At 44.2% G+C, this 26,564-nt stretch overlaps 1 protein-coding gene across 4 annotated transcripts in view; it reads right to left on the bottom strand.

Moving 5' to 3' along the window:
• Positions 1–24,814: 24,814 nt before the first annotated feature.
• Positions 24,815–26,564, bottom strand: part of LOC139338533 (rho GTPase-activating protein 12-like) — a 49,753-nt gene continuing 48,003 nt past the window's right edge. For all 4 annotated transcript variants that reach the window (XM_070973656.1, XM_070973655.1, XM_070973657.1 and 1 more), the window contains one exon: positions 24,815–26,270. In XM_070973656.1, coding sequence (XP_070829757.1) covers positions 26,096–26,270 — 175 coding nt within the window. In that variant the 3' untranslated portion in view covers positions 24,815–26,095. The remainder of the gene's footprint in view (positions 26,271–26,564) is intronic.

Genomic DNA, 26,564 nt, shown 5'->3' with positions numbered 1-26,564 from the left:
CAGCTCTCATGCACACCTCTCCAAAGCTTGAGAGGCCTGCCGTGCCTGGTTACGGTTGCTAAGCTGTGATTGGTCAGAAGCTGTTCGGGAGAGGGGATCTGCGAAAAGTCAATGAGCTTCGTCAACTCTGTCAACAGAGAATAAACAGAGATCCTCCGCATTACGGCTGATGAGCTGTAGCTCGCAGTCTGCTGCTGTAGTAGAGCAGAGGATTGTGGGCCGCGGCGTCTGACCATTCTTCCCACCAACAGCGCTGGACTGGGCTCAGTCACATCACACTGGCTGTACAAGTGAGACTCTCTCAGTGCTGTGTAATTATCACCCATTTGACACAGCCTGAGCGTCTCGTCTGGAATATGAATGAGGAAGATAAAAATACTGAGATCACAGCGAAGCAAAGCCTCGCACCTGAAAGAATTACCAACGCCTCGACTCCCATCAATGTCCTCGCTGAGCCCTCGCTAACAAACCACAATTATCTCGTTTGTGGCCGCTTTGCCTCCTCGCATCTTCAGGCTGGTGATTTACTTTCTTTGGGAGGTGAATTCCTGCTGTAAAGCCTGAATATCAGCCAGTGTGTCGCAGGTTTGTGGAGGCTGCATGGCACGAAGCCCAGACCTGCTATTGATGTGTACAGCTTTTAGTGATGCAGCTAATAAGAGCTTAATGACTTGTGTGCGCGTTTGTGTTTTTAATGCCTCGTCTCACGGGAATCCTCCTCCCTGATACCGGAGGTCAGGTCCAGGCAGTTTGTCATCACATCCTGTTCGACCTTTTGTTTGACCTCCCTAAAATATGTTAGTCCTAAACACACAAAGACGTCCTTGTAGAATGAATCCACTCCTTTCAAGTCCGTCCAAAGGCTGACAAAGAAACTAAACTGCTATTGAATTAACTGGAGGAAAGCACTGAAGACTGCTATTCTCCACTGACTCTGTCATTAGTCCCAATGTATGTTTCAAAATGAAAATGCATTTTAAATTCAATTCAAGGATGGTACTTGTACTTTCTTCACATTGAAAATTAAGTTTTAAACTAAGGACTCGTGCCTAAGGTCACAACTGTTTGACTACAATCCATCAAACAAAGGCTGGTGGACCAAACAGGACTGAGCGCTATCTGTCCTGGAGGTCCAGACCTCCCCTGTAATAAACCTGATTTTACTTTCATGGTAACTCCAGCATTATTATACAGCCTTGTGGCTTAGTCCTGTGCTCAGAAATGTAGTTTAACATAAGTCAAAGTCATTTCTTTTTAGCTTCTAGAGGTCATGATTTTCTCTTTAATCTGGATGCGTCCCCACTGACAGTGCAGATAGAAACAAACATTATGAAGCCTCAGTGAGTGTGCAGAGACTTATACAGTAGACAGATTTGTTAGCACAGCAGCAGCCCTGTGCTCAAACACGCTGTGTGTGGCAGAGAGACAAATGATGTCCTTTTCAGTCAGTTAATTAGCTCTGCTCCTATTGGAAATTCAGTGTGTGCCTGTGGCAATCGTCAGATAATTACAACAAAACGTTACGATAGAAAGGTTCGAAAACAACCAGAAAATTACAGCAGAACACACACACACACACACACACACACACACACACACACACACACACACACACACACACACACACACACACACACACACACACACACACACACACACACACACACACACACACACACACACACACACACACACACACACACACACAGTATACTGGTGGATATGAAGGATCTATTATAATATAACATTATCATTTGTTCATTCTGGTCTACACAACTCGTACTGCTCCAATCACAGCACCACCGACCTCAAAGAGACGCTCTGGACATTCAGGCTGCTGTCAGGTAGTCATGGATTTGAGAGCGAGAGGCAGAGACAGAGGAAGTGATAAAGGACTGAGAGCGAGACGGTGAGAGGGAACAAAGACAAGAGGCCGAGACAGCGATATTTAGAATATTCAGCCAACTTCATGTAATGTACTCCAGCATGGACTGAATGAACGAGAGGACACAGAGGAAGAGGAATAAAGGCTGTTTTTGTCCCACACGTCAGACTTCCAGGTGTGAAATAAAAGAGCGAGCAGACGGACACTGGAGCTCCTCAGAGAGACCACACAGATACTTTCATTCACTCTCTCTCTCACACGTTTATCAAGGTCAAAGTCATTTAATCCTCCGATGAGCTTCTGATGAGCCTGTGAGCAAGGCATTCATTGTGTGGGTGTGAAAGAAGTCGAGATCTGACCTGGTCTGGACACCTGACTGTCCTCGCTGGAAATAACCACGGTTTTTATTTTCACTAACATCTGATGAGATGAAAGTTCATTCTTCAGCTTGCGGACACTGTGTGTAACAAAAAGCTCAAAGGTCCACTTACTCGCTTTTTGGGGCTTTCAGCCACATCTAACACACACCGTGTCCACCTGGTATTAAACCAGGATCTGGATCTGGATGCGTTTTGCAGACAATAAACGATCCAATCTCGCCTTTGTGCTGACACCTGGTACACACTTTGATGCCAGGTGGAAATGAGGTTGTGGTCTTTTGTGCTTAGATTACTGATTTTTTTAAGTATTTTTAGAGAAATACACTCCATGATTTCCTGAAACAAAAAGATCATTTCTGATGAATCTCGACTTTCTTGTTTTATTTCTATTTTTTTTACTTGCCCAGCTTCCTGCATTTTAATGAAAACACAACAGCCAATAATTGGTAATATCCACCAGGAAGCACAACCTGAAGGCACAGCCTGCTGTCTAATTAAAGTTATCTCTTATTACTCTTCTGTTTTTCTTGCTCAAAGTTCTCTTTTCACTGTTCTGAAGGTTTGTAGATCACCACATCCAGTTGCTATGGTTTATTGTAACTTGGCCCCTGACTTGTCATCTTGTCCAGCTACACACTTGCATGCTGTACATGATGACAGACAATAATATGTAACTTCAACTGAATCCATCTGTGTGCATTCTTCTGTTCGTGAGCGGTGACAAAGCCTGGCGGGATTAAAGACGCTCTGTCACAGCTGCTGGTTAATGCATTCCTTCCTTCTTCTTTGTAAATTTTATCTTCCTCCATATCAGATGGTCTCATCCAAAGATGATAATGAAACTAAAAAAGCGAGACTTGATTCTGTTCTGGCTGTCACATCTCGTCTCCCCCCTCCATCCTCTCTCTTGTTGAATGGTTGCTGGCAGTCAGCGGTACAAGGGGGGATGCCATCCCAACGTGACCAGCATGCACCCCCCCTTTGTTCAGCTGTTCTTTAGCTGAATGTGTTAGTCTGGTCTGTCTGAATCATTGATCCTGTATCTGACTGAGGCTTGTGCAGGTTACAGTCTATGGCTCGGACACATCAATAGCCTGACTGTGCTGAGTATTGGCAGATGCATGGCGCTGTCCGTGGTGCTGAAATAGCAGACGGTTTTGTAATTGTGCTTTTTCCTTTCAGTTCCTGCCCTTCTATCAGTCTTCAATCTATAAATATGCCGGGCCCTGATAGAAATATAATGGCCGGTCAGTGAATGGTCTGCTTATGAAAAGATGGTCGCTTTTAGAAAAACAGAGCAGACGTGGGATCCCAGTACATCAACGGCCTGTGTGCTGTGTGTCTGTGCTGTGTAATGAATGAAGGCTCCTCATCAAGCCACCTCTGCAGCAAAGCATTTTAGGGGGGGACATAACTGCAGATCAGTCTGTCTGCTCAGGTTAGGGGCCATGGGTAGGGCCATCCCCCCTGTTAAAAATCAACGAATCACCTGTCGGTTTTGAGGCAGGTCGACGTTCAGACGAGTTAAAATACTCGGCCAATCAAAGCTTCACACTGAACTTGATTGCATTTCGGAAACAAAAAACGGCACCTTGTCAGACTCACTCAGAAGATGCTTTGAGTATTCCTCCCAAAGAGTGTCTGATTGGGAAGATTTCCTCTCATCATCTTAATCATCATCTGGTAGAATGACACACACACACACACACACACACACACACACACACACACACACACACACACAGACACACACACACACACACACACACACACACACACACACACACACACACACACACACTCACACTCACACTCACACTCTGCAGGCCGTCATTATATGGCTATGAAATGGAAGTTAGCAGGCTCAGTCTGTGAAATATGGTCAGTAATGTGTTATGTGCTGAATTGTAATGACGCTCCAGCGAACACAGTCACACCTTCACCTCGCTCTCCCTCTTTCATATCAAACCATCATCGCTTTCCCCAAATCCCTCTCTGGTCTCAAACCACAGAATATTCACTTCTCAAGACTTGTCTCCTCTGTGTCAAACAAAAGCAGATTTTGCCGAGCTCCATGTGAAAAGTCCAGCAGCTTTACGTGATTCTCGATCTCATGTTTCAAACCACAAAAGGAAAATCACTGTCAGGAACATGTAGCATGTCACACCGTACTCTTGAGCGTACACGAGACCAATCAAAACGTCGCTTCAGAGCCGTACAAGCAGTCTTTTGATCATCAATAAAGTCTATTTCACCACCACGAAAAAGAACACAATCTAAAAACTAACTAATAACCAACATCTACGGACAAAAGTTCAACCAGTGGTGTCGTGCAGTGTGTGCAGTGCACATATATGCTGCGACACGCTGGCCCTGCTGTGAGGCTGTTACACACAGAAGGCTGAGGCCACTTATGTTAGCCCTTTAATACACTTTCTACAGCAATTGCATTTCTGTTAGGAGCAGGTTTGTGTTTCAGGACATTTATTTTTGGTCCTGAGGAAAAACCACTTCCCTGTTGCTAAGCGATGTTTGTCCAGTGTTGAGTCTGTCAGTTCAGTGTCGAAGATATTTCCAAACAAAAGTTGCTGAGACAAGAATCCACTGCACCTTTTGTCAAAAGTGAGAAACATTAAATAAGCCGTCACAGTGTTTTTTTGTTGCAACAGAAAACACAGAATGCAGTCAGGAGTTGAGTTAGTTTGATGTAAAGGAGGCGGACTGATCTCTTCCAGAGCAAACAAGACTGAAGCTTGTGGTTTATGAAGGTGAAGATTTTCTGATGTATATAAAAAGAAGTGCATTAGGGGTACAGGGACAAAACCGTGGCTGTAAGCACGAACATGCTAACATGCAGAGAGGCATCATGCTCAGTGCCTGAGGAGGAGCGCTGCGCCTGGTATGTGTGCTAAGATTAAAGCTGCTCTTAAAGCTCTTCATGTGCTTCTGTTTATTTATAGGCCTCTGAAGACTTCATATATTTTAACCCTTTACATGTGAGGAGCTTACAGTCTTATTTTTTTCCCCCTAACAGAGTTAAGGCTTACAAGCGTGGACTGACTTCTGCTGATTCCCCTGACAAGCCATTTCTGAAAAGATTAAAGCTATGAACTGTCGTCTCCGTTCCAGTTTAACACAGTAAAGCAAGAGAGTAACGTGCATTCTCTGGAGGCAGCCGGTAACTTTCATCAATCTGAGGTTTTTTTGTTTTCATGCAGATGTGGGATGCCTGTCCTGCTTCATCCAGCTGTGACTCTTTCCAACATTTTCCCTGTGGAGATGTTAACACCAAAAAACAACACGGACCAGTGACGACGACTTCTCTCTTGTATTTGAAGAGCAAGAGGGTAGCTACCACACACACACAAACACACACACACACACACACACACACACACACACACACACACACACACACACACACACACACACACACACACACACACACACACACACACACACACACACACACACACACTCTGTGGGGGTTGATTTGATGCAGGCTTAATTAATGATCTGATAACTGTTGAAGTGTTAAACAGAGCAGAGGGAGAGGCGAGACTCCCGGATGAGGAGCGAAAGCAGAGCTGAGCCGTCTGTTAGTACAACATGCAGGCTTCCTCTCCACCTGCCTCAGCACAGCGTCTCTCTCTCTCTCTCTCCTCTGTCTGAATCTGCCTCTCTCTCCCTTGATCTCTGCCTCAGATCGGCGCAGCAGGCCGCCTGCAGCACGCTGCCAGTGATTCTGTAAATGTGGAGGAGGAGCGCTCGTTCACCTCTGCAGACTCTCTGCAGCTGGCATTTCATTAGAAAGCAGCAGCGGTCCTTTCACCTGGACAGTCAGACTGTTAATGAAACGATCCGGGAGTCAAACTTCAAAGAAAGAGTGAACTTGTAATTTCAGAAGAACAGATTCACGCACTGACCACTTAAATTTGCTTTCCCCCTCCTTAACACAAGAAACCTCTGCCGACTGGACTGTTTTCAGAAACCAGTTTAAGCTGAGACAAACTTCAGACTGAAGGTTTTCCAGCGTGGACGCTCGCCTAACATGCCGTGAATAAGACGAAACTGAAATGCTACTGATTGTCTCTAAAGCAAAAATAGAAATGCTGTTTAATTAGCTTCCTGGATTAAACCTGGGGCTCCAAGTTTGTGTTATCCAAGATTGAGATTAGAGAGAGACTTCAGAGAGCACATTAATCCAGTTTAGGCCTGAAACGTTTGTGCTTTGCCTCACACTTAGACTGCTGCGCTTCCTTTGAAATGCTGGATTTTCATTCTGTGTAGTTTATCTTTGTTATTATCATACAGTCAGTTTTATTTATTTTTTATTTTTTTAGTCTCTTTATTCTATCTTTTCATCTTACTTTTACTACGTGCACATTCATTTTCTATCCCTGCGTTCATGTTCATTCTGTGTCTCTTATGTGAAGCACTTGTTGCATGTGATTTTTTTTATAGCTCCACTTCTTATTAATAAATAAAGATCTAAATTGATTTACATGTCACCAATGCATTTCTTTTCTCGTTAAAGTGGCCCACAATGCAACCTGTCCGCTGTCAATTCTGCCAGAGATCCGAGTATTTTAGGCTAAGCAGAGATGAGGAGTGGGCTGTGAGATCTGGTAAACTCACTTCTTTTAACTCTCACAGACGTTTTCCGGCCCCAGCTGACACAGACTCAGGTGACATATTTCACCATATGTATTGGCATTTCATACAGAACTTCTGCAAAATATGCTGGACAAAAATCAATTTGATTGATGGAAGCAAGAACTATTTTACCGCTGCAGCAACATAACAAGAAAACCTTCAGAAAGTAAAACCAAGGCTGAACTGTCATGTAAAGATTGTATTTTCAATAATAAAAATATGAATCTGTGCATTTTCCTATAGCTGATAAATCATTTTCAAGCTAAAATACTAAAAAAAGGATCGCTCCAGGACCTCAATGTGAGAATGTTCCTCGGTCATACAATATAGTAAATTGATTATTTGGGGTTTGGGGGCACTGGCTCGGGGTCTTTAATCTCACGGCTTTTGAATGTTTTAATGATTAACTGGCCAGTTAAGAAAATAATCAGCTGATGAATCATTGCTTCAAATACAGATGGTAACCATGTGTCAGACCTCCTTCAGCACCAGAAACAAATGGTCTGGTTATTTTGGGGGAGATAAACTGAGCAGCTTCACTCCAGCATGACAAAATGTTCCAGTGTGAGTGCAGGGAGAAACCATCACTGAGGAGGCAGACAGACGCATCTACACCAGCAGCAGTCTCACAAGACTGAAATGCAGCTGGAAGACACGTTGCTGTTTGAGCTCATTATCACTGTCACTGTCTCTGCCTACACTTAAAACGCAGAGAGAGGAAGCCTCAGGCACTTCTCTGCAGTGTCCAACGTCATTTGGGATGCAGGAAGTCACTAACTGATGCATAAGCAGATGAAGCAACATGATGGTTCAACAGAAAAGTACATTTAACAGTACGTCACAGAAACGCTCCTCAGTGGTTCATCAGTGAACCTCCTGAAGCCTCAGCTCGACTCTGTGACTCGTCTCTGCTGCCATTAACAACCCGGCTGCAGCTCTGTTCTGCTCTCTGAGCTGCAGGCAAAGTCGACCGCTAAAGAAACAGGACAATTAGGCCCATAATGAACACTGCCGAGAGGAGGAATTAAATTCAAACCGAGCCAGGTGTACCGCTCAATGAGAGAGTCAAATGTGCTGCCAGGTTTCTGAAGTCAGACAGAAGGGCGAGAGGAAGAGGCGGGACCGAATAAATAATCAACCTGAGGTGAGGACAGAATTCAGGTGATTCAGGTGAGGTGATGATGCAAAGAGATTAAACACACACTTTCTGTCGGCTGCTTTCTCATCAAGCATTTGTCGAGTTTTAGAGTTTTATATTTTACAACCTCTTGATTAAAGACCTCCCACGCTCTAAAATCATGCAGACTTTGGCAAATATGACTGTTTGAAGATGAAAGTGTTTTTATTCCAGAGCAGAACGTTGCGTTCATGCTGCCTCGTGACTCTCGGCCTCTCTCTGTGATGACCTTATTTCCTCTAAACTATTATTCAGAGGTCTTGAGTTAAGCGGCCTTTTGATCTAAATGATGTTATTAATCAGCACCCAGAGGAGAGGAATCACTAACGACCTTTATAATGAGAGGGCTGGAGTCAACATGCTTCTTCTTCTCTCCTCCTCACCTCCTGCCGTGCACTCCTCCCGTCAGCGTCTGCCCTTTTGTCTCATTTCCTTTCTTCGCCTTCTTTATTCTGTTCTCTCCTCTCACTTTTCGCTTAACATGCTTTAATCATTTTTCGAAGTTTTAAGTTGAGAGATCAAATATGAAAATGGTCCCAGAATAAAGAAGAAAATATTCAAAAGATTTCAGCACAACACTGTTCGGTAGGTGCTTTCAGTCAGTTTCACTGCATGCTGGGAAACAAACCCCACGGCCGACTGCGGAAAATGTGGACGCTCGGACAGCTGCAGTGAACATTTTGACTCCGGGACAGTGATGGTAAAGTCCAAGGTCCTGTCCGCTGTGGACCGGCTACAAGAAGACAAGGTCCTGTCCGCTGTGGACCGGCTACAAGAAGACAAGGTCCTGTCCGCTGTGGTCCGGCTACAAGAAGACAAGGTCCTGTCCGCTGTGGTCCGGCTTGTGCCCTGACATGGTTACCATGGAAACAGAGCAGGACAAGTAACAAAGCATGCTGGGATCGTTGTGGTTATCGAGGGAAGCCATAAACACCGTGGCACAGACCAGAGTCACATTTCGAACCTTTGACCAAGAAATAAAAGGCTCACTGAGGCGGAATCAGACAATGAAACGGCTCACAGAGGCACATCTGCTGAGTCTGACCTCAGAGCAGAAGATTCACGATGACAGAGAGCCACCTGACTGCCAAGAAGACCACCACCCATCCAGCAGACGCAGAAACACCAGCTACAACCCAACACTGCCAAAAATGTTGCCCACACACAGCAGGGCCGGTGCCGTGCTCGTGATTTGGCAGCTGAGCGATCTTTTCTCTCACAGGATTAAAGTTTCCCTCTCGTTGCCTCGATGCAAAAAGCTCTTTAAATGCAGCTACGTGTTCGTTCCTGTTTGCACTAAAGATGATTGCTGGACTAAAACAAGTGATGAATGTACAAGCTCTGAGGACATCATACACTCTTTTTAAACACAGTAACAGTAAAAACAGTAACTCTCCGTCAGCAGCAGGCTCATCATTAAATGTAGTGCAGGGAGGTGTGACACCAGGCAGGATTCACACAGCATGCAGGCTCTGCTGGGTCTATGCTAACACCGTCGAGGTAAAAATACAATCCAGGAGACACGCAGCAAATGCTCGTGCGTGAAGTGACAAGATCCTCTGCTACTTGTGACTGTATAACATCCCGCAGAGTGTTACGTTTGTTCTTACTGCTTTCTATGAATGCAGTGCATGACGTCATCAGCTTGTGTGTGACTCAACAGTGGACTGATTCATGATGGTGTAACTGAAATGTGTGCAGTTCGTGTACTGAAGGAGATATGTTCATTTTCTAATGTGTTAATATTGACCACAGACAGATCAGATGTGCAATGCTTCATTTTACTGGCCAATATCGCTTAATTTTCTAGGAACGTCGAATGTAATTTAGTAACAATTACAGTAAAATCATCATTATTGGAAACTTTCTTCATACATGTTGAATTATATGCTTGCCCTCATAACAATATCATATTTGACATGCTTACTACAAGACTCTCTGATGTGCTCACAGTTAACTGGAAATGTGCCAATGTGCCAGGTGAATGCTATAATTAATACCAAATTAAATAACAGTTTACTGGAACCTTCCAATGAATCTATGGGTAAATATCACTTCCTTTCAAGGAAATTATGGGACGCACTTAGATTAACATGAACATTTCATTTTTTTTTTATTTATTTTTTTTTAGACTTTTCACCCCCAAATTCACTAACAATTTGAGAATTCACCCAATTTATATTAAGGATGACTTCCAATTATCAGCACTTTGGTGACCTGGACAAGCGTTACCTGGAGCAGTTTTGGTACATCACTCATCGTTAAGTCTGTCTAGAGTAAAGTAACTGGGTCACTTCGGCTTTCTGGGATTTACAGTTTTCTGGTTTTAAGACTCGAACGATGAAATGCAGCAATTAACTTCCACCTGAATCTTTCATTCACTCTAAAATGCAAACAGTTATGCTACAGCACACAGGTCTACACGCATCATGGAATAACAGCTTAATGACTTTGCCCTGTGGTGAACAGTAACTCGCCTCTGGCTTCCTCCAGGCAGACAGCAGGTCTGGGATGTGTTACCATCCTTTGCTTGTTCTCCAGGGCTCCACACTCTGTTTCATATTGTTGCAGCTCATAAAGGATTAACAGCTTTGGACTACAACTAAAGTTTCAAAAATGCATTGAATATTGATTAAAGTGGTCCTCTGCTCAGAATATTTCCCTTATTATCCAGAGTCATGGTGACACGGGGCGCTATGAATGCTAAGTGTCTGTCTTTAAACCCAGACACACAGACCACACAGAGGTCGCCGTTCATCTCGTCTGCTCAGACACTGAAGCTGAAGCGAAGCCAAGGACGCCAGTCCACCTCAACAAGCTCCAGCCACTGAACAAGTCCAGCTCCCATTGGACAGAAACACTTCCTGCTGTGTTGTTGTTGCTGTGAGGAAACGACCTTGGACTTGTTTTGTTGTGAGAACTGAAAACAAAGCTTACGAGGAGGTTTTGTTTTCATCAGCATTCAGCTGCAGCAGATAAAGAGCCCTCAGAGAGCCAGGCGTCCACAGCCTCAACAAGTTTATTTGGAGCTTTTCTCTTCATGTGTAAAGCTGTTGTTTAGTACTTAATAGTTCAGTGCACAGATGCCTCATCAGTTGCTGATGAGCTTCCCTAATGATAGTTATCAGGTTAATCAATAATGCGAGGCAGGTGTGTCTGCGGCAGCTGTGAGCATTAATGCTGGAGCTTGTTGATCACCTCACCTTGTTGATGTCCGAGGGACGGAGGTGCGTGGAGCAGCTTTAACTTCCACGTCCAGCTCGTGAACACCCAAGAAACCTCCTCAGATCATTTAGAAATTATAGGAAACATTACTGACAGTCATCAGCTCGACCTTCATCTGCTTACGCTGTATCACAACAACACTGCTGATCACAGAAAAAAAGTGTTTTAGCATTCATATTTGAATATGAGAGCGAGGGGTGAGTTTGTAAATGCATAAAAGCCTCGCCTCTGCTTCTCTGACAGACTTTGCGACAGTCCCGGAGAGTAATTATAATCCTCACTCTGAGTGGCTTAAAGCCATCCAACAGCTCTGTCCTCCACTCCGTGCCTGAGCGAGCAGAAAGGAAGCCATTTAGAACGCAGGATTTTCTTTAAAACCAATGATTACAGCACATTGGATTATGAAGGACTGAATGCACAAAGAGCCGAAGAGGACAATGAATCTGTCGTCACTTTGTATCATTTATAACTGACTATTGCTTTCAACCGATGTTCCAAAGTAAACAGTAAATACATAAAGCAGCCGACGATGACAGTGAAGCCTGTCACACACACATACACACTATTGCAGAAGCCACTGATTTACCACAGTCTTATGAACCTCACAGCTTTATTGCTATACTGACTGGCCTAAAAGCATGGCTGCATTCCATTTGTTTTAGGATTATTGGCCCATCCAACTCAATCCAGGCTTAACTGACACACTCAAGCATGCGTTTCCTGGTTTGGTACAATTATCTTAGCGGCTAAGGCGGCGTCACAGGTCAGAGTTGACCACCGCTCAGCTTTTATTGTGCAGCCAAAAGATAAACTCATGCACTGTGTTTGGAGTCATGATTCCAGCAGCGCAGCGTCGCTCTCGCACAAACTTTATAGTCCCTTTCACACACGAACTGCAACCCTCACAGTGTGCGAGTGGGTGTGTTGATGAAGCTTCCTACTCCCTCCTGCTTGCCTGTGTATAGCAGGCAAACATATAGCATTGATATCAACCCAAGAACGGTCATCATTACAGATGATGATGATGATGATGCTCCTCCTCCTCCTGCATGCTCCACCCAGGCACCACCCCTCACCTAAACCAAGAGTATTTCAATTTCAATATTTATTTGGTAAGATTTGGTTGATCTGAGGATTTGTCACAAGAGGCAGAACTTACAAAATAACTTAATAACTGTACATTTTATTGGCTGCTTGATCACTCAGCTCAGTACCAGCTGTGCAAATGTAAGCACTGTTTATAGGATTAATGACAGATTTACTGCATCACAGTCATTCCTCTGGCTTTTGAGGTCTTTAAGTACACTTTTCACAAGGAAATTACACATTTTATATCATGGCACTTTTGCTTACAGTGAGTACTAAGGAGTACTAACTAAGTACTGCTCCAGATTGGCCCTGACAGAGACAATATGATTCACTGAAGACAACGTGAAAGGTTTCACTCCTCATGATCTGAGTGAAGATTGTCAATATACTGAAACCTACTGTCTGTATTGGACTCAATCAACACACATTCCAACCGATATTTAACTGATTAAAGTTTCTAACTCTTCCCATCGCTGCCTGCACTGTGTGTTACAGTGTTAAGCTTTAAACTGTCAGAGAAGTGTTTGACGGAGCCGCAGAAAGCTGAGAAACAGACACAGAAGTCCTGTGAAGCTCAACGAGTCAAACGTTTCCTCCACAGTCAGTGGTTTTATTTCCACTGGGACCATCTAAACTCAGAGTCCATGCGCTCTCAGTACTGTGAGCTGCTGCAGATAAGAGCGTCCGGCCGGCTGCACGTACGTATGATGACACTGAGGTGTTGATATCTGTCTCTCTCTGCTGCCTCTGTCTTCTCTCACATGCTGCGTCATCTTGTTGTTGCAGAGACAAAGAGGAAAAACTACTGCGAGTAAAAAAAAAAACCCTCCCGGCTGCCTGGTTGAGCCAGCGCTTCCTGTCTGACCGTGTCCTGATAGAATCCAGTGGAGACCAGACTCTTCCAAAGGTTTATCAGCAGCCAACAGCAGCACAATTACACCACAATCTACAATGGAAGCCATTACTGGAAACAGCTTGTGGAAATTTCCGTAACTCAGAACGACTGTGTGCCTCTCTCCCAGCATCTCTGCTCCTCTCTGCAGCATCCAGCATCATCCTCAGCTCCACAGTTAAACCTGTTAACTTGTATTACACGGAGCAAAAGGATTCTCACATTTTCATTCACATCGCTGTGATTTCCAGGACTGTTGTGTTGCTCTGGCAGGTTTAAGTACGACAGCGATTAGTGATGGAAACATGGAGGAAACATCATCCTTTGCTTCCAAAGCGGCTCAAAGAGTATAAACATCTCCACTTCCTGTCAGCGTGCCTCCTCCGTCTTCACAGGCAGACAAACAACTGTTTGCTAGACGTTACAGGGTGGAGGATAAATAAAAAATGTCTGCCATTTTTTCCTCAAGAGGTTCGTAATACCCAGGAGGGCAGCTCTTATGTAAATGACTTCAGATTTCAAAGCGTGTGATGTTTTCCACTGGAACTTGTTGACAGCAAATGACTGGAGAAGTGGAACTTGTAGGGAGTAATCAGGCAAGACAGCGAAGCTCGAAGCCGACACGGTGGTCAAACTTAACTGAGCATGTAAAATCACACCGTGCCGTTCCTCCTCCTTTTGTTCGACGGTGTCCCCGAGGAGCGGGAAGCTCCTTGATCTAACCAAGCATGCTGTGTTAGCAGATGCTGCGACGATCTGCAGGATCTATTTAATGATTTCAGATGCTAGCTGCTCCTAGTGTCTTGAAAAAGTGTATGAAAAACAACCAAAACCAGACGAAAAGCACAACAACCACTCAGCCTTGAAGCTCCAGGTGTAAGACGACGTGTTCCTGCTGGTGTTGCTTTACGCAGTGAGCACGTTCAGTGGAGACAGCGTGCAGGAGGAGTGTGGCCACAAATCCCTGAGCTGTTTCTTGATGCTTTATGCTAATCTGCTCCATTATTTGCTTCCATTTGACCTTGTTGGAGACAGCTGCACCCTCAGGCAAGTTGGAGAAACAGTTTTTGGATTAATGCCTGGCACACGCACGCGCACGCACACACACGCGCACGCACGCACACACACACACACACACACACACACACACACACACACACACACACACACACACACACACACACACACACACACACACACACACACACACACACACACACACACACACACACACACACACACACAAAACACAACACACAAACAGTTGGCGTCGATCTGACTGTGACTTTCACGACTGATCTGCGTCACCGCTAAAACAAGCAGACATCCAACAATAAGAGCATCTGCTGGGGCGTCAAATTCAGCTGGAAATGCACAAAACAGTTCTCATATGTTTTCTAGGAAGTTATTAACATTAAATGTTCAGAATGCAGCTTCGCTAAACGATGGGCTGAAGACATTGTGCTGCTTTTCTCAGTTAACGGTAGAGAGTCACACACACTCAACCCTGGAAGCTGCTCATTATACCCACCGTCAGCTGGGGTTCAGGGTGTGATGACGGGTATCTCAGAGGGTAATGAGAGAGGGGTAAGCTCTAATGCTTCACCTCCACGGCCAGTCCAGAATCAACACAAGCCCACTTCTTTACGCCTGACTGCTGCTGCTGCATCTTAAAACACAACTTGTACAGAGGCGCTAGATGTCCTCGGTTTAGGAAATTCCATTCTTTGAATAACGTGAATGGAAATAAATAAACTGAGCAAACTACAAGAGACAAAACAGTCTCTTCATGCACAGCACATACACAGGAGTAACATTCATCAGGACACTGTGTGCGTCGATAGGGAACAAGCTTAAACTTAAGGAGGGAAGGTGGATGGATGTCGTGTGTAAGTCACAGATCCTCAGATTTTAATGCTTGTTTTCATTTCTGAAGTATAATCTAACCATCAGATTTAGAGACATGTACCATAAAAGTCCTTAAATAGTCTTTACATTTCTAAACAAATACATGAATTCATAAAATGGCCCCTCTGTGCTCATCCTACGCTCACTTTTAGCTTCGAGATGATTCCATTTCATGAAGTACCACATATGACAATTTCATTTTCTACTTTTAAACAAATCAACAAACAAACAAAGAAAGGTGTTTTGACAGCATATTACAGTACAGCGTTCCACATGTGATGACAATGCCACTTGTTAATTGATCCACCATATTTTGGAAAACTACAAAAGTTCAACCCAATCTGTTCTGCGTGAGAAAGTTTCATTTCGAGTCACTTCTGTTTTTGTGTGTTTCTGTTTTAATGTTGGGCCTGTGGGGACGGTCCGGCCACTTATCGATCAATCTACAGCCAGAGAAATGTCACGGCGTCTCTATGGATCAGCAGATTGGCCTTTCTGGATAAATCTCATTAACTTGCTTACACTGCCATTTTGCTGTCAGTCATCAAACCAAAATGTCAAGAGAAAACTGACACCTCTGCTACAAGTGGGGAGGGGATTCAAACGAGGCGATCAAACATTTAGGCAGAGGCAGAAACTTCTTGTGGTAAAGCTTCAACACTCAGCACTCAGCAGTGGGTTTCTAGCTCTTCTCTATCTCTCTAGAAGGGACTTTAAATATGGTCGGACTCAGGATGCACCGATACCAGTACAGTACCTGTAACAGGTCTGATACCGTGCTCGCAATAGTAATCATAAAACTGCTCCAATAAAACTGCAGCCAATACAGCAACCAGGCGTTACCCTCGTGTCAGCTGAGCAGGCAGAGGAGGAGCAACGCCAGCCACTTAGAGAAAGAAGAAGAGCAGACTGCAAACTCTGCTCCTTTGACACAAGCAGGTTGATGAAACATCCAAAGAACCAACACAACACAGAGCTCAGGGAGTCTGGAAACAGCAACAACCAACTTTTCAGAGAGTGCAGGAGAGGCGAGAGGAAATGTCCAGAGAGAAGCTGCAGGCGGTAAAGATAACAGAGGCCGGTACAGTGCTGTTGATGGTCAGCCATTGTCAGCTGGAGTCGAGGTATGAGACTCCCAGCAGTCACCGCATCACTAAAACTGAATAACCAAACGATCTCTCATCGAGCAGGAGTCAGCTCTGGGAATATCTGGGTCCAAATATGAGCTTTGAAACGATCTCACCGCTCACCAGTGAACACTGTTCTGGCTGCGTTTGAGGAGCTAACCTGGACAGTGAGCTCGTCAGATGCTTCAGCATCAGATGTGACTCCTGCTGTGGGCGTGCTTCACGGTACTCAGTACTCTGTACTGGCAAGTACCCAAATGTAAGTGAAAGAAGTGGTGCTGGTGCATCTCTAGGTAGGCCTAGCAAGCAAGTCGAAATCGGCAGCTCTGCAGGTCTCTTCTCAACGCTGGGCTGAGGAGGATAAAAACACACATATCTCTTCAGAATCTGCAATATTAAAAGCTCTCAACCTGACCCATAGAGCTAAATCCCATCCCAATTACAGGCTGCAGACTATCAATCAACCTGTGAAATTGGTGTCACTTTACCTCAAAGAGCAGTTCTCTCATTTTAGCGTTTAGAGCTAAACGAGCGGGGCCGTCTGCTCAGTGATGCTTAGCGTGAAATACATTAGAAAATGATGATGGAGTGGAGTCAAACATCCACAGACGGTGCAAGTTTAGTTGGGGCTGTGCCAACACGATGAAGTATGATGGAGGAGTATTATACGTTCCTTCTTAGTGCTCTTAAGCTTCAAGCTGACCAGATGTGACGTGCAGTGTGCTGCTTTTACGTTTTAACAGCTTCGTTTTTCAATGCTTATCTTGCTCTGTGATGCTGCGGGGAACTTATTTCAGTCGCCTTGCAGCAGCGTTCTCACAACTTAAAGCATTGGAACGCCATTCCCCACATGGAAAATACGACCTCATGATTTCTGTCTGAGAGCAGTGATGGATATCACATCACCCCGCACGTCAACACTTCACGCCTTTCTGCTGGAGGAGAGCATTACAGGGAGGGAACCTGATGTGGAAGGAGTGCGGTGTGAAATATATTTTGACAGGATGAGTTTTCATTCAGAGCCTGAGCAGCTTTTCCAGCAGATTCTGTCATGCCGGTTAGCTGCTTTTCCTCCCCGTAGTGACTGGCTTACACCGCCAACCAGGAGCTCTTGTCAGTCAATCTTGTCAATCTTAATAGAGATCTCTCTCACAGCCTGCAGTAACCGCTGAAGCTCAAAGCCACGTGCGGACCAAAGCCGGCCGAAGCTGTGATACCAAAGGCGCCTGCGGTCGTGTTGTTTTCCAATCAAACCAGTTCAGCTTCAGCTGCTCGGTCAGAAGCTTGCTGTGTCACGGCGAGTGAACAACAACAAAATGACTTGTTTGGTGGTGCCTCACAAACAACAACTCCCTAGATGCCCAATCACACCCAGATCTGTTTGATGGAGGGAAATAAGCAGCACTGGATACAGCAAACTGATCGTGACCGTGGCGAGCTCCAGTCATGGCTGAATGCTCTGTTAGCACTGCTGCTCTGTCTGTAATGATGGGTTATATAAACTGGATGGTGCCCCAAACTAATCTGATAGCTTCCTCCAGTTTAGAACTGGTCAGCTTTGCAAATCCACTTGTCAAAGTCTGCTCAATTCTACACAAGAGAACAGAATATTTTACTTGTGATGCACTGATCACAGCTATTCAACTTACTGAATACACAACACGACAGAACACCAAAGCATGGATGTGCTGTGAGAGCTCAGAACAGATCTATAGCATCTATACATCATAACAGAATCACTCCCCAAACTAAAAGCTGGACTCAACAGGACTCCATGATACCACTCTGTTAGTTATGTCACGTTTACACCACAACAATCCACTTCTTCATTTATTTTTTAATCATGCTGGTTTTGATTCAGTGTTTGTATCCACGAGGATCTGTTAGCAGACCTCCTTCACGGAGCCAGACGTGGACAAAAGCACAAGCACTCTGCAAGCTAAGTTCAATTCAGCAAAGCTACTCGGCGCGAGGTGGTTGTACTGCATGAAGTGCGTATCGACACGCGCTCAGCCCGCCTTGCTGTTAGTCTGGGTTAAGAGCAGAGAGGTGTGCCAGCGCTGGCGACATAAATGACTGGACAGTGTAATCAGCATGCGGAGCTGCGAGCAGGAGTCATAGAGGAACCCTGTCAGCCTCTGAGTGAGTGTGTTTTTGGGTTCAAACGACTGAGGAGAACGTCATTACCATGCAGAACTGGTGAGAGGAGACACAGAGGAGGGCCTGTCTGGATTTACATGTGTGTGGATGGAGAGGGAGTTCCTCACAGCTGGTCACACACTCTCACATTCACACACACACACACACACACACACACACACACACACACACACACACACACACACACACACACACACACACACACACACACACACACACACACACACACACACACACACACACACACACACACACACACACACACAGAGGAGAGGAAAGACCATGTGAGTGTGTGTGATGACCTGTCACTGTCCTCCATTGCTGATGCTCCTCAGGTCTTCCCGTCAGTCCTCAGCTGGCGGCGGCTCCTCCTCACACCAGCTGTCACTCAGCCGTTCACTGAAAACTGAAGTGGAGATTTTCTGTTAATGACTTCACAGACTTAAGAAAACACAGAGCTGTTGAATTAGACAAAACTGGACATCAAGGTCTTTTTGAAGTGAGAAACTACATGACAATAACGACACATCAGTGCGGACGAATTCTAAGTCTGTCAATCACCTGCTCTCACGAAGTTTACTGGCTGTGAACACATCATGCATGCCACAGTGCACTGGTGCAAACACCTGAAAACATAGTGACGATAAGGGTTGTCTGGTCTTGCGGGACACTGTTACAGTCTCGGTTAAGATTAGGGAAAACATAAAACTTGGAAAAGATTTTGAGATTGTGTTAAAGATTAAATCTAATTGCAGTTTCGGGGCTGGATTCCAGTTTCTGTCGTGGTGATGGAGTGGACAGCAGCTCGGCCTGTGTTGGCGAATGAGCAGATATTAGCTTGGCCTTATCAGCGAGAGCCACAAAGAGGCCGACGGCAGAGAGGACAGGATGCTGAGGGGAGAACGGCTCCTCTGGTAGGCAGCTAACGATCGTCCCCGTTTCTGGAGCCTGACACTGGGCCCGGGGCGCCGCCGTGACAGCCTCTCCGCAGAGGACAAACGGCAGCTGGAAATTACACAGCAGCAGCGTGTAATTTCACTGTTAACAGAAGAATCTGCTCGTTCTGTAAAGCCCGAGTTCACAGAGGATTGTTATTAACTTTCCAGTATTAGTCGATTATAATTCAGAGGGCGGGCTGCAAGGTCAGTGTTCGAATGCTCAGACTAAATCCGACGTAAAGCTCCCTCATCAGCACCTTCAGTCTGGATCTTCCAACTGTTCCATATATTCAAATCGGCTGCAATAATCTTTTAGCCTTAACATCAAGCTACTTCATTGGTTGCTTATTTTTCTGATACTGGTTTTAACGGATGTGGCACTGAGCCTTGTTCTTGACTGTAGATCAAACTCCTCTAAACAACCAAACAGTTTTATTTACATTATATAGCCAATACGCATACGTGGCAACATGTCATAGTTTGATTAAGGTGCAGAAAACAGTCTCCACATACCTTAAGCTTACATTGACTACATTACATACATACATGCTTACATACATGCTTACATTGATTACATTGGTTAAAGTCATTAGAAAATACTGTTTAAATAGAGAGTATACTGAGTCAGTGACTGCCAGAAGGACAGTGGTTGTCCTGACCTCACGCCTCAGCTGGAGCTCTGTAACTGGGGCAATTTAAAGTAGAACAGGCCTAAAAGGAGCGTGCTCGCTCAGCAAAAGCCTTTTCCTGGACAGATGAAGGTGCGATGTTTTGAGACCATGCACGCCCTGAGATAACAGCAGTTAACTTTCCCTTTTTTAAAAATCAGTCTAAAATACAGACACAACGAAGCACACAGAATGTGGAAGGATTTTGTGGGAACAGGATATTATGCTGTCAACACACACTGTCTTTCTGAACACACGTGCTAACTAAACCTGCACTCAATAACTCTGTCTGTGTGCCGTTTGTCCTGGCAGGGACAGTTTGACACGCAGTCAGTTTCTACAGCTTTTTCACGGTGACACTGAACCAGAAGAGTTCAAAAAACAAAGAACATGTGAAAGAGGCTTTTGTCAGAGGGAAACGTGTTTGACGGAGGTGTTTGTCAGTGGATCACTCTTCCACATACAGGCAGTCCTCACTGGTAATATAAACTACTGATCACAGAAGCTTTACAAGCATACAAACTAGTTTGGGAGCATCTTCTTTCAGCGCTCTGAACGTTTCTATAGAAATCTGCCAAATGCAAATGTTCAGTTCTACTCAGCCTGACTTTATCTATCTCTGTGAGGGACATTATATCTACATGAGTTGGTACTTTTCAAAAGTACAGTCCTCTGTGAGCTTCTTCTCTTCTGTGTGTCCTGTGGTGGATGAAGGGGTTTTTCCAGGTATGGCTCATTCTGCGTGGTGTATAAAAGTCTCAGAACCAGTGAGACTGATTTACATTAGAATCAAACAGCACATAAGTTACTGAGTGGACATTAAAAGGCAATTACCATGATGAAAAAAGAACTGATCTTAGGCTTATTTTACCTTTATATAACCATGCTACGGGGCTTTCAGGGTCCCAGGATCAGCACCTGGGACAGCGACACAACACTCCATGAAGGATAAAACATGAAGGCTGATCCATTCATCTTCAGCCTTCATCACAACTGAGCGTCATGTTTTATACAACAGTTTATCTTTACAGCGTACTCGAGATAATCCACAGAGCTCCCGGTGAACAGTTTTCAAAACGACAACTGCTGACAGTGAGGGTGACGGATTATTCACAATAAAGAATAAGAATCTCAAACCAAAATGATGACAATTACAGCGAGATTATGATCATAATTTGAAGCTTTCACTTCACTTATAAATGCACTGAGCTTGTCATCGGCAACGTGACTGAACGTGTGCTGATCTGCTAATAACACTGAGGGGAGAAACGTGAGGACTCAGTTCCATCGTCTTAGAAATATGATAAATGCAGCTCCTGTTTGCTTATGCTGGTCACAAATGGCAACAAAAACAGCTAAATATTTCATTTGGCCTCACTCTAAACTTCAGCCTTTTTTTTTGGGAAAGAGATGCTATTATTTTGTTTTTTTTAGTGTAGTTTTCCAATGCTGTGAGTACCACAAACAAATCCCACTAACGTCCATTGTATTCAAGTGGATTTCCAGCGTCATGTATCTGCTTTTACTTGCCTCACTGGAGTCCTGAAATGTGTAAATGTATTGAACAGAAAAGGCATTTGGATACAGCTGAATTCCAAGTCATCGCTCTGTTAATTTTGAACTGTTTTCACTAAAATATAAGGGAGCAAGGCGACTGTGTTTGGCAGTTTTTCCTCTCTATGATTACAACGTGAACAGACATCATCCACCCTGTAACTGAGCACAGGGGGAGACAATATCAATCATTGTTATGATCATTAGAACTCCTCATTTCTTCCCTGAGTGGTGAGGAGGGTCAGGGGTCAGGGGTCAGGGGTTAGCGGTTATGGTTAGAGACTGAACAAACCTTTGATCATTCCTGCTGCCTATAAAGTTGCATCAAACAACAAAAATCTTCTCGGTCTGTGTTGCTGAGGAAAAACATCTTATCAGATGTTGATCTGTGGTCTGAAGCCACGTTCTTGACGTGAAAAGCTTTCTGAGCTTCTGAAGCAGACATCTGCAGGAGCCTGCACGTCGTGGCGTATCAGTAACATCACAGTTTGTGAGCTGCGTGTTTGTGATCTGTCTTATCTCTGCCAGTTATTTCACACGCGTGCCTTCCTGAGTGCTCTGATGGGAGCCGCTGTACAGTCGAGGAGCTCTGCAGGTTTGGCATTTAACACCTAACTTCCCATCAGGGCTGCTGTTGTTTAGTGGCTTTAAATTATCAAACTAATTGGCATGTTTTGTTCAGGGAATCCTGAAGCCCGTCGGAGTGCAAACACTTATTACATTTGCATTTGTTGAAGGGCAGATATTTTTTCTGTGGACCTGAAGCATCACAGCACAAAACAGCAGGTAGGAAAGTCAAAATGCTGGCGCTTTCTCCAAAACAGGAGATCTTTCCACAGCAGAATGAGAGACAACCTTTGCCCCCCGCTGAGCGCTTTTGCATTTTTCTTTTTACTCCAGGGAATCTCTGAAAAAAGGAGCCATCATCAAGCTTTAGCCCAGACCAGACATCAGAAATCTCATCTGAGTCGACGTGCCACAATCCCACCGCTTTTCTGAGCATCTGCATTGCAAAATTTGACTTTGTGCTTTGCCTTAATGTCATTTCTGATCGTAATCATCCTTTGAAATGTGTCACACGACCAAAACTTACAGAAGTGTGGCTGTTTGCTGCCTCTGTGTGTATTTTAGTGCCGTCCAGATTAAGACTGTGGAGTCATTTTGTAATTCACGTATCTATCTAGAAACGTATCTATTAATTATGTATTAGAATCGCTTAATTAAGTCACGTGATTCAGCCTTTAAAGATTCAATCTTTCAATGTCTAATTTGTCTCTTCTCTCATTATTGCATTTGGCAATGCATTCATTTGTATGAAATGTACAAAATTTATATCATTATCCTTGTGAAGGAGACAAGTTCAGTAAAAATTACAGTTTGAAAGTATCAGTTAGCGATCTGATAACTCTATTGATCATTTCCTGACAGAAAAGACAGACGGAAAAAAGACCACAACTGCACAATTCCTCCATCCAAACAACTCTGTCAAATCCCAATGATCTTAGTTTAGCTCTTAGCTCTTTTGTCGGTTAGCTAGTCGTACCATGACCATAACAAAACTTTGTATTCAGTGACTTTCCAATAACTCACCTCCTGCAGGGTTAAAACGGTCTCTGAAAGGTTTGTAGTGTGCCTCTTGGTGAAAACCGTTGTAGTTAGCTAACGGTTAGCTAGCTTGGATTCACAGCCGTCCTGTAGTCCAAAGGTCGGCCGTCACGGCGAAAAAACGAAGAAAATCAAGTCGCTTTTCCAACATAGTCCACCTGCTGTATCTGCTGTCCAGGTGTATATTCCGTTTATTCCAAATATTAACATTTTTGAAAGCTAGCCACGTGTAGATTTGTAGCTAGCTAATGCAGTAAAACGGTTCGTTAGCTTAACAGACGCCAACTGACGTCTTTAACGAACCGCGCTAACCTCAAACATGATATTTATATTTGGCCATATTTTGGCCTAATGTCCGATTTAATCTAGTTTCCAACTTCAAGGATTTTTTTATTTTATTTTTTTTTTTTACAAATTCACTGGCTTCACTACCTCTTTACTATGTCGAAGCTCTAAAGATAAAAAACCACCCAACGACTTTATGAGGACTTCTCACAGCTCTTCAAATAACCTTCTCCTGGTTAGACATGAGGAGCCATGTTGGTTGGTTATGTGTTTGGAAACCAACAAAAGGATCGCGGAAAAGATATATTTACAATTTTTCGTCAATTTTTATATAGTTTTGTCTTAGAAGCTCATTAAAACGTCTCCTCAGTCGATTGAGATTCAGTTTGAAATTACGGCCGTTGATCTCTTCTTCTCCGTTTATTACAGCGGCCTGATGCAGCAGCAGCGCCCCCTGATGGTTTGTTCAAACCCGCCGCACACGCTGGCGTTCACCTCACAGCGGTGGAATGTAAGTAAACACTTTTACTCCAAGAAAAATTCATGTGTGTTTTGGAACTGGAATTAAGTCTGATTTCCAGCTCAGTCCCAGTTCCAGGACCCTGTTATGCATGTTGATCGACTGACGTGACTCACTGTGAACCTAAATGAAGCATTAATGTCATTAATCATGCCTGTTCTTTTCCTGTTACGATGACTCAAAATGTTAAAAAGCTCTCGTCTTTGCCTTTTTTCTCTACATAATCTCCTAATAACTGCTTACTGATGAACATTTCACATGCATTATGATCATAAGCTCCAGAAAAAGGCATTCAGAAGTGCTTTATAAAGACTAAGACTCAATATGCTACTGATATACACACTAATAAACAAATAATACTTCAATACAAACCGTGACCAAATTTTCTTCACACTCCTGACAATAACATCCAGACAACAGTTCACTTTCTATGGCATGTACACTCCTGACAAGGTGGTAAAATTAGGACTTCTGAAAATAATAATAATTAAAAAAAAATGTCCATTATGAGCTACTGTAACATATTAAAAATTTGATTTTCTGAATCATTGATGATAGTGGATGTAAATCAAAAAGAAATTTAACTAGGAAGTCAAGAGTGGGACTAATTTTCACTTAGAATTCTGTCTTGGTGTCTCAAAATGTAGATTTTTCTTTCATGTCTCTGCTGATTCTGACTCATGAGTTTGATCTACATGTGGGCACGAAATGCATGAATAAGAACAAAAACAACATGAAGAATTTCTCCTTTGGAATATCTCTTATTAGAGGTCTTTATTCCAGTTTGATAAAGCCAACAGCTACTCTCCAAAGTTCCATTCACCATCATCCATCTACCTGACACACAGGTAAACCTCCACATCCCCAGTTCATAACTTTATTCATCACATCTGTTGGTTACAATGATCACAAAGTAGTGATTTCTCCCTCGTATCATATTTTAACACTCCAGGCATAGGTACTTATATTTACGATTTGTACAATATATTGTCATTAAATCCATTCATCCATCCACCCCCCACATCCACATGCACACACACAAACACTGTACAGATTTATCAGTGGAGTCATGGTCAAAGGCAGGTTTGCCTGAGCGAGTCACGGAAAGACACAGCTGAGTACCGTGCTTTGTTTTTTGGATCTCCTGACTGCTGCGAGATGATTTGTTCTAAAGCCAAACGGAGAAAGTGGCGTGCAGACATATATTACAGAGCGATGACCTGCTGTGTGTTCAGAGGACCCTGGTCCAGTATTTCAGGAAGGAAAGAAGAAGAAGCAGAAACAGATTCAGAGAGAGACAAAGGGAGGCAGACGGCGAACAAACATTTAAAACAAAGAGAAGGAGAGCAGGAAATCTTCTTTAACGACACACTAAATAAAAGATGTCATCGCTCCTCCTCCTCCTTCTTCTTCTTGTTCTGAATCTGTCTCTTTCCTAGTGTCTAAACGTCTAAAGCTTTAGTACAGCAGTTTGGTTTCTTCTGTCGGTTCCCCAGTGTGGTCGATACAAGTCATAGCACATACAGTACACCGCATACAGAGCGCACCTCCACCTCCACCTCCAACCTCCAATACTGACGCTGCCTCCTCTGTGGAGGCGGCGGCTGAGGCTCCTTTGGTCTCAGTCAGTCTGTGCAGCAGTCAGAGGCTTGTTTGGCCCGTGCTTCAGTTTTAGGAATCCAGTGTCGGGGCAGGAGGACGTCGCCTCTGCGGCGAAGTGGCACAAACGCAGCTGCAGGAGGAAATGAGACAGCGAGCAGTGCGAAGAGTCGAAACTTTTTGGTCGCTAGTTTGTCACATCTATGTTTCTGTTCACGGCGTATTTGCGTGGCTTTGGTCCGGAGGTTTGCGAGATTGGAGAAGCCAGCGACCGCATGTTGGTTTGAGATGAAGAGAAGCTGCTACCGTGCCGAGCCGGGCCGAGCCAGGCCGGGCTGTTTTATGGCAGGGCCGTGCTGGGTTAGGAAGAGCTCTGCGTCGGGAGAGGAAAAAAAACACAAAGAGGCTCGTCCTCCAGCGTCTCTTTCTACCTGCCGAAAATGTTCTCGTACTCCAGCAGTATTAGCTCCACTATCTGGTTCTGGTAGACCATGTGGACCGCCATGTTCCAGGTCTCCGTTTCGGGCCGCAGCAGCGTGGGGCCGAACACGATGGCCACGCTCTGGGTGGTCATACGGTTTTCCTCGCCGTGGTCGATCACCCTGGAGGAACAAGACACAGAGTCAAAACACTAAAAACATTTCCCATCAAACGTTATTTCACACAGAAATGTTCTCGATCAACCTGCCACATGACGGAGAATCTGGTTTATGATGAATCTAAATTAAGAAAAGATTGCACTCAGTTGCACTCAGACAACAGAATAAAAAGCAGAGATCACAGGTATGATCTAAACAGGCTACCGGATGGTGTGAATGAAGGATCATTTTTTACAGTGTGGAGATTGAGATGGGAATACTTAGAGGAAAGGTGTCTGTGTTTTTCATGGAAAAAAC

Source organism: Chaetodon trifascialis, chromosome 11 (genome assembly GCF_039877785.1).
Source record: "Chaetodon trifascialis isolate fChaTrf1 chromosome 11, fChaTrf1.hap1, whole genome shotgun sequence".
Classification (NCBI taxonomy): domain Eukaryota; kingdom Metazoa; phylum Chordata; class Actinopteri; order Chaetodontiformes; family Chaetodontidae; genus Chaetodon; species Chaetodon trifascialis.
The sequence above is the reverse complement of the archived record's forward strand: the minus strand, read 5'-3'. Positions and strand labels throughout refer to the sequence as shown.